At 42.2% G+C, this 19,480-nt stretch overlaps 1 protein-coding gene across 5 annotated transcripts; it reads left to right on the top strand.

Moving 5' to 3' along the window:
- The first annotated feature begins 1,026 nt into the window (after window positions 1-1,026).
- Window positions 1,027-19,445, top strand: LOC117394610 (elongation factor 1-delta-like). 5 transcript variants are annotated; one of them, XM_059018643.1, is made up of 9 exons: window positions 1,027-1,046; window positions 10,215-10,353; window positions 11,981-12,052; window positions 14,093-14,164; window positions 16,106-16,190; window positions 17,454-17,575; window positions 18,260-18,448; window positions 18,884-19,078; window positions 19,344-19,445. In XM_059018643.1, the coding sequence occupies exons 1-9, from the start codon at window positions 1,042-1,044 to the stop codon at window positions 19,380-19,382; spliced, it is 918 nt and encodes a 305-aa protein (XP_058874626.1). In that variant the 5' UTR covers window positions 1,027-1,041; the 3' UTR covers window positions 19,383-19,445. The 5 variants fall into 5 exon arrangements, with proteins under 5 accessions (XP_058874626.1, XP_034776972.1, XP_058874620.1 ...); XM_034921081.2 differs by lacking the exon at window positions 1,027-1,046 and adding an exon at window positions 1,053-1,149; XM_059018637.1 differs by lacking the exon at window positions 1,027-1,046 and adding an exon at window positions 5,606-6,918.
- Window positions 19,446-19,480: the final 35 nt, after the last annotated feature.

Raw genomic sequence — 19,480 nt, 5'->3', positions numbered from 1 at the left:
TTGATCTGAAGTTACCTAATGAGTGTTCAATGCAAAGGATCCAAGAGAGGCAGGTTTTCAAAAGCATGAAGGCTGTTAATGTACAGCCGGGAAATATTGGAGAGAGGTAAATTTATTAATAGCAATTGTACCAAATAATGAGAGTTAGAGTTAGATCTACAAAAATGTCAAACAGGCTCAATTGGGGTAAAAGAGAATTGAACAGTAACATCCCATGTTTATTATAAGTTAACAGTCTATAAAATATGTATATGCTCATCTGAAAGGGACACTACACATTATAAACAGTGTATTGTGGAAAGTCATGGAATTGCAGACAGAGGATAGTGTATTACGGTAATAAACCCGCATAGTTTATAGGGTAATTCATTAAAAAAAAAAAAAAAAAAAAATTAAAAACATGATAACATTTGCTATGCAAAATGTAATTTAAGCCCTCATTTATTGCAGTGTTTTTGGCTTCTTAAGCATTAATAAACCAGTGCAGAGTCTTCAGTCCCGTAAAAATCTCCCCTGAAAGGTTACAAATATTTGTGTAAAATCGAGAGTTTAACGGGTTATATATAAAAGTCTGTATGATAAAAGTCTGGTGGATGAAATAGCGCAATATCAAGACGGCTACCTTGTTTAACGTGTACAGTTTTTGACAGACAGAAAGACAGGCAGACACCATCTAAAAAACAATTACAGATGTTTTGTTCCGTATAGAAACACAATACCAACAAGTTTGTCGACCATATCTTTTCTCTTCTTTATCCTGTATATGAGTTATGTACAAATGAATACCTGACGCAATGGTTGATACATGGATTGTACACCTTTAAATAGTGAGGCTGCACGCTGTGCTGTCATCGGCACGGAACGTACCAACAACTCGGGACGGGGAGAGATAAACATACCTTTAAACACAATACATAACTCTATGCATTTGACACGAGATAACTAATTTGATGCTAATAACATATCATGCCTTTGGTGGTAAATTCTGAGAAATACGGGGAAATATTATTTTTGGACGTACGTAGGCTCCCCCGTACGTGAATGAGGTGAGTTGGTTGGCCCTATTTCTTCCCTTTCCTCTTCAGCTTGCAAACGGCGAGTTATACCACTTTACTCTTCGGCACCGAAATCCTAGAAAAACAGCTAAGTGTGAGTACAGCGAAATGGGACTAGGGTGCCAGAGGTGTGGGAAGAACCTGTCTAGCAGTCGGGGTGATTATCGTTGGGTCGGCAAATTCATTTTCTATGTTTTTTTTGCCATTGCCGCTGGCGAAACTGGCCTGTCATATCTTCACGCGGTCTGCGTGGAGCCAGGGGCCGTCTGTAAGAAGTAGTCCGGTTAGGAACGTAAGAGAACACTGCCACTAAATAAATACGTCATAAAAAGAATGTCTAGCATTGTGAAAAGCGTTGGTTGGTGTTTTTAATGACACACTCTGTACGGCTTATAAGAATTTGTGATGTGTAGTTCTTGAAGTGTGCTTTTATAAAGGTACGCAAGGGGGTGTCGCAAAAGTCCTGGGCCACTGTATATTTCTTTACGCACGTTGCCTTCATTTATACTGCTGTATTTAGATAGCATGGTAAAAAATAGCGAGGCATAGATACGTCTGAAGAGGGCAGAAATCAAAACGTTGTAGCTAATATTTAAAATAGCAAGTTATCGGTTACTTTTCTTCATTAACTATTTATAGTGATTGACGGGTACTCTGGTTCTCCTTGGATATAGATCAGTTTGCTGTATTCTTTCTCAGGTTTTGGCCGCGTCATATGATACGCTGCATTAACAAGCAGCTGCATCTGTTTGGTCTGTTGTACTCCCAGATTGTGCTTTGTACCGTATTGTAGTGTACGGCTTCTAGCAACGGACGGCCCCACTTTTTTTTTTTTAAAGGGGTTTAGGTTGCCACGTTCACTCAAGAATTGGGGTTTCCTGAGCAGGTACACGCTAGTGCTCAGTACCGACCGCAATTAATCTGTTCACTGTGACGAATTTTAACGAAGTAATTGATTTATTTCTGATTTCCTGTTTACATTTTGCCATTGATGAGGAGAGCTCTTAATTCAAACGTTGGAAAAGCTGCTGTTGACTACTTTCTGTGCAACTTAAAAAAAAAACAAAAAAAAACTGTCCAGACTGTCACGGAGGAGGGGCTTTGATAAGTCATAATTCGCACCACTCTGTGGTGGTATTTTAATACCTCTGCATGGTCCGGTTATTCAGATGGCGCGCTCCACTCAAATTGAGTGCTTGCAGTCAGGTGAGGGTCTTCATTTTACTTTTGTATTCGCCTCCTCACTGTTTCTCTTTTCCCCTTTCAATGCTTCCAAAGGAGGTGAAAAGGTAAGTGTCCTGTCCTTGGGTCTCCTTGATGCAGGCTTTTCTATAGCTGCTCAGTTTAACACGTGGATTTCTGTAGTAGCCATCAGGGAATGGACTATAATACCCAAGTAAAGGAGCCCAAGTCAGGTTACAGCAAATAAACAGTGTAAGGTTTGCGTCTTCTGCTGGGATTACAATTGAATTATGGCTATACTTGCAGTGCTGTGACTGTTGCCTAAAAAGTTAGTTTTTATTTACTTATTTTATTGATTTGTTTATTCTTAAGTGTCTTTTAAAGTTGCTATATTTATAGCAGCACCATAACTTAAAGAACTAAAGAAAATAGTGTGCCCCTTTAGAAGGCAGCCCATTTATACTTTGTTATAAGGGCATGTTCGTGGCTCCCATTTGCCCCATAATGCCATTTAACTAGGACATTCATTCTCATTAGAAGGCATAACTATGGCTCCCGCCTGCAGCGTTATGAAGGGGGTGCACTGCATAGCCAATCCCAGCCTGGGTCCACACTGCTGCAGTGCTGCATTTCAACACCAGCCTGCCTCCGGTATTTGAGCTGTACAAGCAGTGGGGTTTTACTGAGCTGCTCCATTCCAATCCTCATGGTTGCCAGCGCCAGTCTGTAGTTGGATGTTAAATCGAAGGCTACAGACTGGAGTTAAGTGCTCTAGGAATTGGCCCAGTTGTCTCAAAAGAGTAGTAGGCCAGGTTATTGACTTAGCTGTTGCTCTGTGCCCTGCATGGGATTTGAAGAACATGAAGAGTGGGTGCAGCATGCCTTGCCCAGTACACAGGGCTTGCATGCACTCTCTTGGCTTTGGATTTATCTGCACGTGCTGTGGCTGGTTATCTAGCCGATGTAGAGTGCCAAGGAGAACACAGTGATGCAATAAAACGTGCATGTCAAGGATGTTGGATCTTGTTTAACTTCCTAAACGTTTGAGTTAGACAAACACTTTTTAAATGTTGCAAGTTTAACATATTGGGGAATGTTTGTAACCAATCAGAAAAGGCTGCCACCACGAGAAGCAACTCCAACAGGGTGCTGTTACTGTGATGCACTGAGACATTATGTGCAAGACTACATGTGCACAACACTGATGTGTACGTAGAAAAATGTTGAATAAACCACCTTGCACACATCGCTACTGTAACAACCCAGCTGACTTCCATTTTGACATAAATCTCTTTGATATCGGACATCTAATTTCTGAGCTCTTAACAACCGTAATGTATATTGCTATGAGTAGCTATAAAGCTCTGCGTTTGAGACCCCTCGCTCATCCATTCAGCTTCGAGTCACTGATGGTATTTCATAGTGCTGCATGGACCGATTTATGGATTGAGCTCCCAACAGAAACTGGGTGCTTGCAATCAGGTGAGGGTCACTGGTGTTAATCTATCATTCAAAGTTAAACAATGAAGAAACAGTTGGATTTCTGTTGATTGCTGCTTTTCTTAGAATCTGTAGAGAACAGCAATCCACACATGTCCAGGCAGCTGTTTCTTCACTTGTTTCTCTTGGAATGGTCCATGAGCCCAATTAACACCACTAACCCTTACCTGATTTCTGTGGAGAGCTCAACATACATTCAGAAGCCTCTACATGCCAACGCATGTTCTCACAATTCAAGAATTGCTTTCACAAATTAATAGAGGCAGTTCTACAGACAGCCCCTGCCCTGGTGTGCATGCAGCTCTAGTATTTGGCCATGTGGTATTGGCAACATCCGTGGATACTTTTTGTTTCCATGGCCTGTTCTATGCCAGTACCAAAATTCAGCACTCTACATTGGCTAGAGAATCCACTGTGTGGATGTTTACCCAAGTGGCTTTAGGCATGCCCTGTATATATTGTTTGTTGTGTGCATTTTTTTGTGCTTTTTCTGTGTAATTTGTTATAATTTATTTTATTTTGTTGTCACATTGTCACGATTTCTGTTGAATTGTGTGTTTCCTGTTCATTTGCTTTTCTGTTTCTGTGGGATTGAATCTTTTCTCTTTCAGTGGCCAGCTGTGTTTTGCCTTTATAAATTGAGGAAAGTGGTGGTAGTTTTGTACCACTTTTTTCCTCAATATCAATAACCCTAAGAATGCTAATAATACTTATAACAAAAAAAAAAGTAATGGCTGTTTTCACAAACCTTGAGTAGCACCTGATATTAATTAATAGTAGGTTTAATTTGGTTTTAGGAGTTACAATGCTGTAACTGTATTACACCCTAGTGCCAGACTACCATATACATACAGTACTGCCGTAGACCTACTGCTATGGCCAAATGTTTTGCAACACTTAGAATTTTTGGATTTGGGAATTTTTTTATTTTTTTTTGGGAGGAGGAGGGGGGTGGGGGGGGGACCAAAAAACTATAAAAATAATTTAGATCTTTAACATCATGTAATCAAAGAAACTACACAATTATATCACAAGTCTACCGGAAGCCTATATAGTAGTACAGTATTTCATGTTAGATTTTGAAATGTCACATTATTTGTCAGTTTAGTATATGTAAAACTACAAAGCAATATTTAATTCTATATGTTAATGTACTGTTATTCAACAGGTTTCATTCAACTTTATGAAGCAAAATGAGAGAATTCTATAGGGTGATGCCTCTAATATACACAACATATACTGTCAAATCTGGCTTTGTGGTGTCATATGTTCCCTTTGTCACCTGGTAAGGAAAAAAGGTTCATTACTTTAATGGCTGTGTTATTTTGTTTCCATATACTCCAGTTTTGTTGCAAAAAGCATTCTTTTTCATCATCTCTGTTGGAAACGGTGTCTGTTTTGATCCAGAAGTGGGGTTTTAGGACAACATTCCTGAATGTACTTGTGTGTTATTTTTTATTAATTCGGATTGCCTAGAAAAAAATGTAACCTCTTCTGGTTCCCAAGCCTTAATTTTATGAAAGCTATATAATGTTGTGCAGCAAGTACAATGCACTCTCTCTTTATTGTGCCAACATTTTTATGTGGTAAAGTTGTCAGATAATAATGTTTATCTTTTCCACATTTCGGTCTCGAGCATAATTCCCTGTAAAAAAGCATATTGTGCAGCCTAGAAACTATCTCACGACTTCAACCTTTTAATTATGAAGGCACAAATTGTCGTGAATTGATTCTTTCTTGATGGTAAGAGAGCCCAGACTTCTTGATCAAATCTACAGTGTTTTCCTCTGCATGTCTCGTAAAATGAATTGTAATACTAATGTTGCTGCAGCCAGTCCATGTCACTGTGCTTGTCTCCTCTTAATGCTGCGCTTTGGAACAAGATGAACATGCAGCTGCATCCCTACCTGCTGAAGACTGTCTGGATGGACAAGCCCAAGTACGACGAGGCAGAGAGGCTTTACCACGAGGAATGCGCCACGTCTGCTACCCTGGAGAGGGGAGAGAAAACTAGTGTCGAGAAGCGGGAGGAGAGCTTCACCACAGGCAGTGGTGGGGAGGTCCAGGCATCTTCCCCAGAAAGCCTCAACGGAGAGCCGACCAAGAAGAAGCAAAGAAGACGCAAACGATCGCCCAAAACCAAGAGCCAGCAAGCCAGGCTAGGCCAGACGTTGGCTGGAATGATGTCTGAAACCGTCTGGTTTGAGAAATCCCGTTTTGAGGAAGCAGAGTATGCTTATCAGAAGCAGCTGGCAGATTATCGTTCCCACTGTACTCTTCCAAAGGCCCCGGAGCCTAAGTTCCAGGCAAACTCTAATATGGCACTGTGTGAAAACGGGAATGTGGGCACCTGCCACCATGTGGTGGACTGCGTCCGGCTCAACAAGCCTGCCTTTGACGCAGAGCGCAGTTTCGCGGAGAGATTGCTTCCTTGCTCCACACCGACCACTCTGGCTGTTGTGCCCCTCACAGCTAGTCCAACACCTGCTGCCATGCAAACCACGGATGACGAGGGTTACCTGACCGCTACCCCAACGCCTGCTACCCCAGTCCTTTCCCTCCTGGATCACTCAAATCATACCGCTCAGGTTTTACCCACTTCCTCCACCCAGTCCATCAATGGGATGACCCAGGTCCCCAGCTGCCTACGACAGCTGGTCTCTGGGGTGTGGCTTGAGAAGCCAATCTACGATCAGGCTGAGAAGAGTTACTATGAGCGCCTCTGCGATGGCTTTCCCCCCGCAGCCTCAATGCAGAAGGGGAGGAAGAACAGGAGGAACAAGAAGGCCAGCAAGGATGCCAGAGCATGCAACCATACATCGGGGTCTGAGAGTAATAACAGGTTGGGCTTCTCTGCGACGGTGGCTGACAGTAATGGCAGCGTTTCACAAGGGACTGTGGAGGAGGAGGATGACGGACGGCTCGATCTAAAGGCTAAAGAAGCAGAGAGTAATGTGATATCTGTGCTTCTCTCTGTCCAAGGCCACCTTTCCAAGGCATCCATTCGGTTCTTCTTGCATCAGGACAGCGAACGTGTGTGGCTCAGCAAGCCCCTGTTTGATGCAGCGGAGAAGAGGTACTACGAAGCAATCTCTGATCAAGCTAGCAGGACCAGTGCTAGACCGACTGTGGAGGCCTCAATGCCAGGGCTGGCTGCTTCAGCACCCAGGCAGCAAGCAAAGTAGGATAGTTTCTGTTCCTTCAATCGTTTTACACTCCTAGGGTTGTATCTAACATCATAATTGTATTCATTTCCAATGCTATGCACACCCATGCACTACGTTGGTCTCGGATGTGTAGTTTTGAAAGAAACCTATGTTTTGGCAAACCTCCAGTCCTGCGCTTTCTTGGTCACCTGGGCCTAAATTAATTTGCACACAAATAACTTGATTTGCTTGTATGCATAATTAAATCCTGATTTATCTATCTTGCGTAAGGCACTCATATGTACGTTTTGTAAGTTATAGGCGTTAATAAATTGCAGTATCACTAAAGGTGACATGAGTGTGTTATTTTAGATATTGCACTGATTGTACATCTTTAGTGCATTTTTTATTTTGTAAATATGAGTTTGATCTTATCTTGCAGTACCATCATTCTAACACAAGGATACAATCGTATGCATTCTCCAGAGTGTGCGTGAGTCTATATGAACAGTCTGACGCAAACTCCTGTGTCTAGTTTACATACTTTCTTTTCGAATGTGTTCAGAAGGGAATACTTGTGCAACCACAAATGATAAATATAGGTCCTGGAGAGTGAAATTGAACCCACCTTTCCTGTCAGTAACCAACCAGCTGCCTCCCCTAATGACTGACATGCTTTGCAGTCGGCAAGATGCTGTGGATCCTGCTGAAGTGAAATTACCCAGGATGTGGAGCAGTAACAGATTTCCTGGAAGGGAAGGCAAGCAAACAGAACTTTCTTTTCTTTTTTTTAATTTGGAATTGCCAATTTTATTTTTTCTTATTTTCTCCTGAATTTGGAAAGCCCAATTTATTTAATTTATTTACTTTATTTATTTTTTAAACCCGGCTCACCGCTGCCACCCCCACACTGACTCGAGAGAGATCAAGACAGACAGCCACCTCATAGCTACAACGTCGGAGGACCACGCAGCTCTGGGCAACTTACAGGCAGGCCCGCAGGCGCCTGGACAGTCTACAGGGGTCGCTGGTGTGCGGTGAGCTGAGGACAGCCTGGCCGACCTAAGCCCTCCCCACCTGGACGGTGCTCGGCCAATTGTGTGCCACCCCCTGGGAACTCCCGTCCACGGTCTGCAGTGGAATAGCCTGGACTCGGTGATCTCCAAGCTATAGGGCTAATTCTGCACTCCACGCAGATGCACCACTCGGGAGCCCCAACAGAATTCTTTTAACCAAGTGTAGCACCAAATGTCATGTTAAAAATTAAAATTTATGTTTGTAGATAAATATTAATAGATCATATACGCATGCTTCTTTCAAAACTGCACATTTGAGACCTGTTTAATGAATCAAACAATGAAGCACAACAGGTAAGATTTATGAAATTATTGCGTCTCTTTATCACTTTTTAAAGAAGCGAGGTTGGTACTGTGCGTCTGAAGAGCTGTCAAGTATGTGATACTGCATCTTCTACCCATTGGTGATCAAATACTGCGTTCCCTGTATTGAGTTGCTGGCTGTCAGATCCCCAGTACTGTCTGCCTCCTCCCCTTTACACAGAGGCCAGTAATGTCGACCTCCTCCCCTTTTATCTTTTGGTATTTATTATTATTATTATTATTATTGATACATTTGGCAATACTGAAATTAACATAAAACATTAATGTATTCCAATGGAACCTTTCAGTTGCATCATACAACCCAAATAGTTAAATGACGAGTGTTTTGACGAGACATCTTTCGCAATGTCTTGAATGAGTATTGATTCCCTTAATTATGTGGCTCCTTCCCCAGTTGTACTTTGTTTCAGAACTAGAATATACTTCAATGATCAGGTGCCAGGAGTTTGAGCAATCAGGCCCCTGTTGAGACTTTTCATCCCGAGATGAGAACCAGTTCATTCAGAATAGATATGCCGTGGTGTTCCTGTATCTAAAGGGGAAAGCAGCAGATATAAAACAAACTGCCGAGTCAGGCTGCTCTAATCTAATGTGCTGGAGTTTTTTTCTGTCTATGCGGAGTTGGCTTTTGGAATAAAACAGAACAGTGAACGTTGGGTGGGGAGGAGAGTAGGTTATTTAAATAGTTTGTCTGCACTGGAGCAAAACCCATTCAGATTATATTTAACAGTGTAATGCAGTGCTCTCTATTTCGCTGTCTGACTTGGTGAATGGCCTTTCCTTGTACAGTGAAATAGTGCTTGTACAATTTACTGTCAGTATGGCCTAACTGAAATATTAAGTGAGCACTGTATAGCATAGCTGTGACTTGTAGCCAGAACACCCTGATTTTAACAGGTGTGTGTATATATAGAATATTTTACTATATAGAACTTTATTTCAGTAGAACATTTTGTTCAAATTATTTCCCCTTTGTAAAGTTTTGGAAAAAGAAACCGTTGACATTGTTTAGCCTATTGAACTAGACCGTTTGAAAAGCAGGCAAGATCTGTTTCTTCTGCTAAGATGACAGAGCTGCCACCATACAGGACAGCTGCTGTTTGGTTGGGGACTCTTTACCATGGCCAAACAGTCTGACCCTTCTGACATCTGACTAGGTTACGATCCTTACAATCCAAGGCGTTATGGATGCATCACTGATCTGAGCCCAAAACTATGAACCTTTACTTTTTATTTGTTACAGCATAAGTAGTGACCCACTAGAATTGTACAACTTTAATTCCATTAAATGTTGGGGGATTTGTCTGAGATTAGAGAAGAGCACTTCTTACTGTTCTAGGGTCCGTTGGTGTAAAGGAGTGTGGTCCTGGGTGAATACTTTGAGACAGGGTCACTTATACTTAGTAACTTATTATCAATTGTATGCTAATTTAAAACAAAATCGCACAATACGATAGTTAATGTAGCATGAGATGACTCCAAATAAGATGCATTGGAATGTCCTGGAATCTGGCGCTTTTGATGAGTGGCTTTGTGATTTACACTGCTTTGTTGTTCCAGGGCCCCCTTAGCCTAAACGTGTCTTTCTTCAAAGCAACTTAGCATGTGAAAACAGACCTTCCAAGTTAATCCTGTATCATTGACTAACTCTGAACAGGCTCAGACTCCTCCAGTTTCTTTTTGAAGGAACATCACTTGCAAGTTCATTCTGATTGGTGGACTTGGCTAGCAGTGACACGTTTAGCTTGTCAATGTTTTAATTAATCTGATGCATTGCTCGTCGAATAAAAACTCCAATAAATGTGATCCATTTTAATCCAATCTGGGCACAATGTGCCTGTGAGACAACACCCTAAAGGAGTGTTGTCCTGGGAGATGTGTGTTGAACTGCAGAGCGCTGCTAACTGTGCTCTCCTCTTGAACCCGGGCAGCACCATGAGCGCAGAACACCTGGCCCAGGAGAACATCTGGTTCGACAAGTACCGATACGACGATGCCGAGAGACGGTACTATGAGCAGATGAACGGACCCGTCTCCTCCACCCCTGCGGGCCGCACACAGACTGCACAGGTATGCCTCCCCCCCCCCCCCCCGTGCCCCCGAATGTATGAGACAGATTTTAATAACCTTACACTGCACACATCCCACTGTGTATAAACCCTACAGCTGACTTATTCTGAAATGCGTATCTTTCACTAGGAAAACATTTAAACTCCCTATTGCATCCCTAGTTAAAACTTTTCTAAACTTTTAATCGTTGTCAAAGACGGAGGTCAGCTGTAGTGTTTATACAGTCTGATCTATTTAAGTCCTTTTCCATATTCACTGTTTTACACATTTTAGGCTGCGGTGCATCATGAAAAGTAACAATTATAAAATGAATAAATCCATTTAAATCAATAAACGTAATCAATGCTGTTGACAATACCGTAGCAGTGCAATTCCACTCACACACTCTTAATGCTCGGTATTCTATGATGAGGTACAATAAACAACTGTGCCACCTGTACCAACTGCAGTACACTGTAGGTAACTTTTAATGGTCAGTCTGTTTTGGTTCAGCTTTTACTGTCATTTATTCTTTTATTTCATTATTGAAATTTTGGTTGATTGCTACATACAATACAGTGACAATATCTGACAATCTGGGTGATGTTTTGGCATGTGAACCGCTGGTGCCATGTGAAATCTTACGTAAACATTGCTTTGCACATATCTTCCACGTTTTGTAATTTTTATTTTACTTTCATTTATTTAAAACAACTTGATTTCCTCTGAAATGAATTCAGCTGTTCAAATGTAAAATCACGATGACTGGGGTCTCTGTCTCTTGAGTGTTCTGAAGTCTCTTTTTTTCGTCTTCCTCCTGTATGGTGGCTGGACTCTGTAAGAGACCCATCTTTCCTCCCTGTCTTCTGGATCGGCTCCATTGCTGTACCATGCATGCATGATGAGACGACAGGCAATCGTCTGGCACCAGCACACCGTAATTTAAACAATCCGTAATTTAGCCAAGCCATTGTTATCCCCATGAACTAGCTGACACGGCCCTTCAGAACTGTATTGTGGGCGCATGCTTTAGTCATTCTGTTGTGATCAGCTGCTGAATTTAAAGCGATGCAAAATTAACACGTCCCTGTATGACTATTGGGTACAGCACATGCAAAGTTTACTGTCAAAATGCCAGCCCAACTGAATAAATTCATGTTTTTGTGATGATCAGAACTGTAGTTTTATGTAGAACTAAAACTTGCCCGTTGCCTTTTGTGCTGTTGTGTTTTTTTCGTTTTGCTTTTTAAATGAGCAAAGCTCTTGATGCCGAACATAAACCATTGCTTTTTACAAAAGGTTGTTGGCCTTTTAACAACCATCCTGCAGCTGGAAAGAGTCTGGGCTGATGTAGCGTGATGTTTAATTGTATGTGAAGTTCAAGTTTCTAGCAGCTGAGCTGAGGAAGTCCTTCAACTTGGCCACTGGACATCCTGATTTGGAAACTCTCTGTGACTCGTTGCCAGGGTTAATACATGTTTGCTGTGTTGTGTTCGGTAGAGCAGGGCCTGGGTTTGTTGGCCCTGCAGTGGAGTGAATGGAGTCTTTGCAGGCCCTGGTAGGGACTCTGCAGCAGTTGTGTTAATGGATTGTTCTGCAGAGTCGTTTGCCTGGTTGTGTTTGACTTGCTTCTTTCTGCCCCCCGCAGGAGAACGGAGCAAATACAATCCTGCAAGACATTGCCAGAGCCAGGGAGAATATCCAGAAATCGCTAGCCGGAGTGAGTACTGCGCTGTCTCACCCTAGCAGGATTACCCCATCTGTCGTTGTCATTTACACCCCTCCCTCTCATTCTCACACCTGTGTGCATACAGCGTGACCCACTGACACTCCTCGCACACATGCACTGCACCATTGATGTCCACTGCCCATACTCCATGACACACACATGCAAGCAGGGAGCCCATGTAACTGCACCCCACAATTCTAGCACTCCTAATCCCTTCCAGTAGAGCTGCAAGAACTGATTATTTTTTTCATTTATTTTTTTTATTTATTGTGATTGAATGGTAAAATTAGCCTGACCAAAGTGAAAGAAACAGGCTCTTGTATTCCAGCCTGGGTTTTTGTGCAAAACAGTTCAAAAGTTAATTAACTGGGGGTGTAACTATTCATTGTGCATTGATGAGTCGTGGTACTTTTCTTTTAAAGGATGTATCGTATTGCAATAGAGGAGTGTATTGTGATAGACCACAACATAGGTCGCTGTAGTTCACTAAATAGTTATTGAATGAAGTGTAAGTGTGTGTGTGTGTTATAGTTGGTATGAATACATACTCTCATTTAACTTTTTAAAGAGCTCTGTCATTTTAAATGATCATTTGAACTTGGTATGCATCATATAAGTAGGCCCTGATGGGATTAAAAACCTGTACAGGACTGGATCCCCTGCCTACCCATTTTGACGTGAAACGTTTCCTGCTGTTTAAATGCAAACCAGGGAAAAAACATTCACTATGGATACATAACAATGGACCACCCTGTGGTTGTTACGCCTCCCCTATCCACCATCATGAAACCAATTGTGTGCACACTTTCTCATTCGTGCACACTTTCTCATTCATACACACACGTTCTGTGCATATACATACATACCACTTACCGGTACCCGCAAAGAGCATGCTTTTATTTTTATTTTTTTTAAATTGGGGCAAAATGATTAATGTCACACCTGCGGGTTTTAAAACCTGATTTTTAGACTAGAGTGTGTTAATTGACCCATTTTTAAAACACCCACAAAGATGTATTTATTGACCCACAGCTTATCTGGTTTTAAAAACGATCATATTTTTGAGCCTCAAATGCATGCATGATTGCCAACACTATTTTGTATTGGTGCATGCTTAGCCTAACATGCACACGGCATACATGTATACATATACATTCCTTACTCATGCATGCAGTTTGTGTAGAACGTAGAGTCGCACTCTACAAATTCACAAAATGTACTGGAATTAAACAAAGGCCTGTCTTGAAAAATAAGCAGCCCCAATAAGAACAGTTGGGAAATTCAGTAAGGGAACCAAATTTACAAAGGGCGCACAAAAAAAAAAAAAAAAAGTAAAATTGCCGTTATATAAATATGATTTGGGGTAGTTTAGTTAAGCGAGTTGTCAGCTTTAAAAACAGCAACTTGGAGCCTGGTTGTAGTTTGAGTGCAATTTACCGTCCCTCTAAAACCATTGTCATCCATTTACGGCTCCCAGGATAGTTTTAGAAGCTTATCACCCGTGTGTGTGTGTGTTTGTTTGTTTGTTTGTTTGTTGCCTGCCTGCTTGCTTTAATCCTCTGCTGTGAGATGGGGGAACTGATTTCTGATTTGGCAGTGTCATTTATTTATTTTTTTGCAAGAGGAATTCTGTTAAATTAGTGTTATGTTGGTGTATGGTCACTTGAACTTGAGTGTTGATTTGAGGAGGCTCAATGGTTGCTTGGTAGCACTGATGAATTTGCACCCCAGTGCTGTGGTGTGTGATAGCACAGTGCTTGCTTTGTGTAAAAAAATCAATGTTCTAGGGGCAGGCACAAGAGCAGTGCTTAGTTTGTTTGATTTTTCTTAAGATTCAGCCATGCATCTCTTCTTGCAACAATGGACAGGTGTGAATTGGTTTATTTTGGGGGAGGTGGGGGATTTCTTCCTTTTACAACATGTAACCTTCAGTCTGCATGCGGTTACCGTTCTGTTGTGCATGTGGTTTGCCTATCCTAGCTTTTAAGCAGCTCTTTCACCTCCAACACCTCACCCCCATCCACTTTCCAGCTGAAGACCACCTTACACCCCACTGGAACCCCCTCTGTCTCTGCAAAGCGCCCCCGCCACTCTGCTCTGTCTGTAAGTGCCCTTTCTCTGTTTTTCATGTCATTTCATTATTTATTAAACCAGGAGAATACCCGTCAAGACCGAAGCCTCATTTACCAGGGACTCTCGGTTAGATTAGTCAGCAACTCTGCAGAAGCAGCAGCAGTAACATTTTTAAACTCATTGTATTTAAAAAGAAAAAAAACACACACACAGGTTAAAGTAAGTTCTCAGTTTACATACCTTGCACTGACACACAAATGGATCGGATCAGTCCGCATCTCAGCAATAGAACAGCAGTTGGAACATACAAAACACAACTGGTAAATGAGTAAGGAGAGAACGCACCACCAGCAGTTAAGCAGTGCAGAGATATTATGAGGGACACACAGCACCTGTAGCTCCAAAGTATCCCAAAGTAGTCTCCAAAGTATCCCTAATAGTTTATAGTGACGGATTCAAAGTCTAGTTTTGAAGTTTGCAGGAAACGCATGCTGCAATTCATTTGTATTGAGCATTATTCTACCACTCCCCCACAGGGAGGCTGTTGATAGCTGTAGACTGTAGTATAGTCTAGTTGCTTTAGCCCTACCTTGAAGAAAGGAGGTCCTGTCTGGATGCTTTTTATTGGGACCTGTCTACAAGATTTGGCGTTGCCCTGGCGGGGGGCGGGGGGGGCGGGGGGTGTTCTGGTATACCCCAGTCCCTTCCAACACCTTGTGGAGTCTATGCCATGTCAATGATGTGATCGGGGTAAACGATGGCCCTATCTTATATTCGGTAGAGGTCCCAAAACAGTGGCCAGACAGTATAATTACAGGTTACTATTCAGTTATTCAAGTTTATTCCAAGTTTGAGGAAATTATATAGTTTAATAATAAAGCAATATGACAGTTACTGTGAATGGGTTTCCTGTTAGAGATGCCAGACGACAGGTTCAGAAAGTCTTGAGGAGACAGAGGTGAAAGTACAGGAAGCCATTCTAAAGCTAGGGGAAGCCTGATCTTTTTGCAGCCAAGAGCAAACCATGATGATCACCAGGCTGGCCCAAGAGACCCACTGCCACCTACCGGTTCTGCTCCCTGCTTCCTTTTTCCTGTGCTTTTCATAAGGCGGCTTTTCAGCGTCTAGTTTTCAGAGGCTCACAATATACCGTAATAGACTTTTCAGAGTAACGTATTTGACGGGGGTTCGTCACTGGAACCCCACGAAACCTGTCAATTTTATACAACAAATTTCACCAGGAGTTGTTTCTGACCAGCTGAGCTGACGACACGCCATGATTGAGTGGAGCGCAGATACTGGTATCCAAAGTCAACAATAGGAAAGCAATGGGTATGGTTGACTACTGTTTCATTTGATTTTTCTTTAGCTTGGATATCTCCGCCCCGGCTGCACTTGATGAGCTGCTAGTCCGAAGCTAAAAATAATTAATTCTCACATTTAGGTTGCAAAGACCCTGCAGTGCCTTTTACAGTTAATATGTTTCAATAAAGGACTCTGCTTAAATAAATGTTACTCTAAAGGTGAGTGATTTATTCCAGTATTTTGTGAGTCCCTGAAATAAATGTTGAAAAGGAGCAAGCCTAGAGTGTCGGTCTGCATCACTACAGAGCTGCTCTTTGTATGCTCTTCCCCTTTCCTCAGCCGTGCTTGGGTATGAGAAAAGAAGGTATGCTCATAATAGTACTCTCTCTATTTCACAAGTTCAGTTTATTTCCAAAAGAACATAAAAGTTTACAAACGAGAGGAGGCCATTCGGCCCATCTTGCCCGTTTGGTTGTTAGTAGCTTATTGATCCCAGAATCTCATCAAGCAGCTTCTTGAAGGATCCCAGGGTGTCAGCTTCAACATTACTGGGGAGTTGGCTTCTGATCATGTCCATCAGACTTCATTGAGGGGAGTTCTGAAACCCAGGACTGGGTGCAGCAGGGCTAGCATGAGTTTCTAACTCTTGAGTGTTTTGTGTTGCAGAGCGCTGGGTGTACCGCTGGAGAACAGAGCGAGCTGGTGTCCCGCATCAACAGCCTGGAACTGGAGAACCGCAGTCTGTACAGCGGTAATAGTCTAAACTTCAATAGTCCCTTTCTGTCTCAATCAACACATACTGTTTTACTCAAAGGTCCCTACAACATTTTGCTCCAACATGTTCTTGGAGCAAAAACTGAACCTGATTCTCTGTCATACAGAGACAGGGCAGCCTTGGCCTGACCGTCCAACTGCATTAAAAACATCTCTATCAATCATAACAGGAATGGAAATATATCATAGCAGTTTCACCCGTTCCTGATTTTGCTACAAGTTTGATTAGCTACAGTATATAGGTAACAAGCTCAAACTCATGGTAAAACCAGGAATGGATCAAAGTGCTATGCAATGACAGTCTTATTTCCATCCCTGCTATCCTATTTAAATCTCACATGCTACTGTTACGTTGGAGTGCACTTGTGTTTTGTAATTGTTCTGTGAATGGCTACTGTATTGTTAGATCACTGATTTAATATGGAATGAAACTTATATGGACTAGCCTTGCCTCTTGGTATCTTCCCCGGACTTCCTTGCAGATGACACAGGTGTTTCTGGAACACCGCAAATCATGACCACAAGGATGGAAACGGGACTCTCATTCCATAGCAGTTTGATCTATTCCTGGTTTTACTCGAGTTTGGTAAAACCCATCTGAGCTTGGTACCTATATGCTGGGGCTAATCAAGCTCATAGTAAAACCTGCAGTGCTCTTTTATTATTCCACTTGGAAAGCACACAGACTCAAAAACATACATTTAGCAGGTATGCTCAAGACAGGCTTTGTGATGCATGTTTAGAAATTCAGCAGGTGTTTTACAGTCACTGCCCCAGCAAGTGTTGATACAGCTAATATATACAGGGTGATTTGAAAGTAAGTGTGGGTCTCAGTTTCCATGGTAGGCTCCTGCCGTGTGCAGTGCTGGCTGTAAAAAATTAAATGTTTAAGCCTTTTATGTAAGGCAGTTTTCCGTTTGAACTATCCAGACACATTGTCAATGTAATTCAACTTGAAAAAGTAATTATTTTTGCTAACTTTCAGTATTTTTCAAATTTGACATTGATTTGCACATACAGTAATTGAAACTGTTTTGCTATGTATCCTGATCATGTAAAAGAAGAAACTAGTGCAAATATACATTTGGTTAAACGTTTTAGTAAAATTTTAGCCATTCGTGATTTTTATATCGGTTTACCATTTTAAACTTTACAGCCTTAATTTAAACAAACCACATACTTTGTTTATATCGAGTGACGGAAGTGCCATTTCAGTGCAATATGATCTTTCTCTCTGCAGTGGTGGAAGACCTGAGACTGGCCATCTCAAAGCTGGAAACTCGCGTGTCACAGCTGGAGAAATCCCCAGCAGGGGGCAGACCGACCCTTGCAGCAGCAGCAGCAGCACCACCCTGCACCAAGGTAGGCTCTCACTATCTGAGCCACATCCCCAGGGCTTGAAACATACCAGCCCTGCTGCACCCAGTCCTGCAGCGTTTCAGAACTCCCCTTGTTTAGGTATGTTATTGAAATGAGAGAGTCAGACATGCAGACAGACACACTCGGACTAAGCCTGCTTTACAGTCCTGGGTTTCAGAACTTCCCTGGTTTAGGTATGTTATTGAAATGGCCAGGAGTTTGAACAATCGGGCCCTGGTAGATCTGCTCTGAATTAACTGATCTCGCTTCTCATCACCGGATGAAAGAGTTGTTTATGCATCTATAAGAGAGGGACCGTTTACTTAACATCAGACTCCTGGCTCCTGATCATTTTATATGATAGAATTCATTGAAGGTAGTTCTGAAACTGACAACTGGGTGCAAGCAGGGCTAGTGTAAGACTCCCAGAGACAATGCTTGAGTGAAATGACCTAGGAACTGAAGCATTAACATACTTCCTGTAAGGCAAGGCAAGCAAACTGAAAATTTTCTTGAATAAAAATGTATGCTTGTGATATCATGTGTTTCTTTTGTGTTTCTTTTGAAACTGCACATTTGAGACCTATGTAGTGAATGATAAGATTTCTGAAAACATTATTACAACTGCTTGAATTCCCAGCTGTGTGTTTTCAGTGCCGGTATGGACTGTCTTGTCGTTCCCTGCAGGTGGAGGTGAAAAAGGAGGAAGATGATGATGATGATGATGATGATATCGACCTGTTTGGCAGCGACGATGAAGAGGAGGATGCTGAGGCAGCTCGCATCAGGGAGGAGAGACTGCAGCAGTACGCAGCCAAGAAGTCAAAGAAACCTGTTCTCATCGCCAAGTCCTCCATCCTGCTAGACGTCAAGCCGGTATGTCCTGCTCTGTCCTCCCGCCCTCCTGTCTCTCCTGGGTTCTATGATGAGGTGCTGTCAACGCGTTGGGTTATCTGTAGACTTGCTCTTAGGGGCTCACAAAATAACTGTAGTAAATCACTCAACTTGCTGTATTTGACTGGGTTTCTTCATTGGAATACCATAAAACCTGTTAGTCATTTTTACCTCCTATTCCTGATTGTAGTAAAGTCTGTAAAGCAGGCAAATCTATATTCCCTGTGTTTGTTAATCCGTGTCTGTTAAAGAAAGATTTGGTCAGTCATTCGGTGTTGGAAGTAATCCAATCTGATTTTATGGTTTTTGTTTATAGAGACTAATAATCACTTATTTTTTTTTTTTTTAAATGATGCTACAGAGTAATTAATTTTCTCTTTCTCTCTCTCTCTCCCCCCTCCCCCCTTGTCTCATCAGTGGGATGACGAGACTGACATGGTGAAGATGGAGGAGTGTGTGCGCTCGGTGCAGGCAGACGGTCTCTTGTGGGGCTCCTCTAAGCTGGTCCCAGTAGGGTACGGCATCAAGAAGCTACAGATCCAGTGCGTGGTGGAGGACGATAAGGTCGGCACAGACATGCTGGAAGAGGAGATCACCAAGTTCGAGGACCTTGTAAGTGTCTCTCTCTCTCTCTCTCTTTCTCATGTCTGTGCAGAGCTGCCCAGCCTTTTAGAAGAGCCACACTGTTTGCCTGGCAGTTATACAGCCAAACAAAAATCACGCTTCTACAAATTTGATAAACCTTGCATGGTTGGCTGTTCTAAGCCTGTACAACATCTGATGGTTGTGGTCATTTGTTCTGAGGTGCTATTGTGACACCTCCCCTCCCCATGTGCGACTTCTCTCTGCAAATTTATTTATTTTTTTTTCTCTTCAGGTGCAGAGCGTCGATGTTGCTGCTTTTAACAAGATCTAAAAAGCCATATTTGATTGCCTGGGAAACTGTCACTAATAAACGGTTCAGTATTTGAGCACAAGAGCCTTTTGTTTGCGTGTTTCATTGTGATGGACTGG

This window comes from Acipenser ruthenus, chromosome 3, assembly GCF_902713425.1.
Source record: "Acipenser ruthenus chromosome 3, fAciRut3.2 maternal haplotype, whole genome shotgun sequence".
NCBI classification, from domain to species: Eukaryota; Metazoa; Chordata; class Actinopteri; order Acipenseriformes; family Acipenseridae; genus Acipenser; species Acipenser ruthenus.
This window is presented reverse-complemented; position numbering and strand designations above follow the sequence as displayed.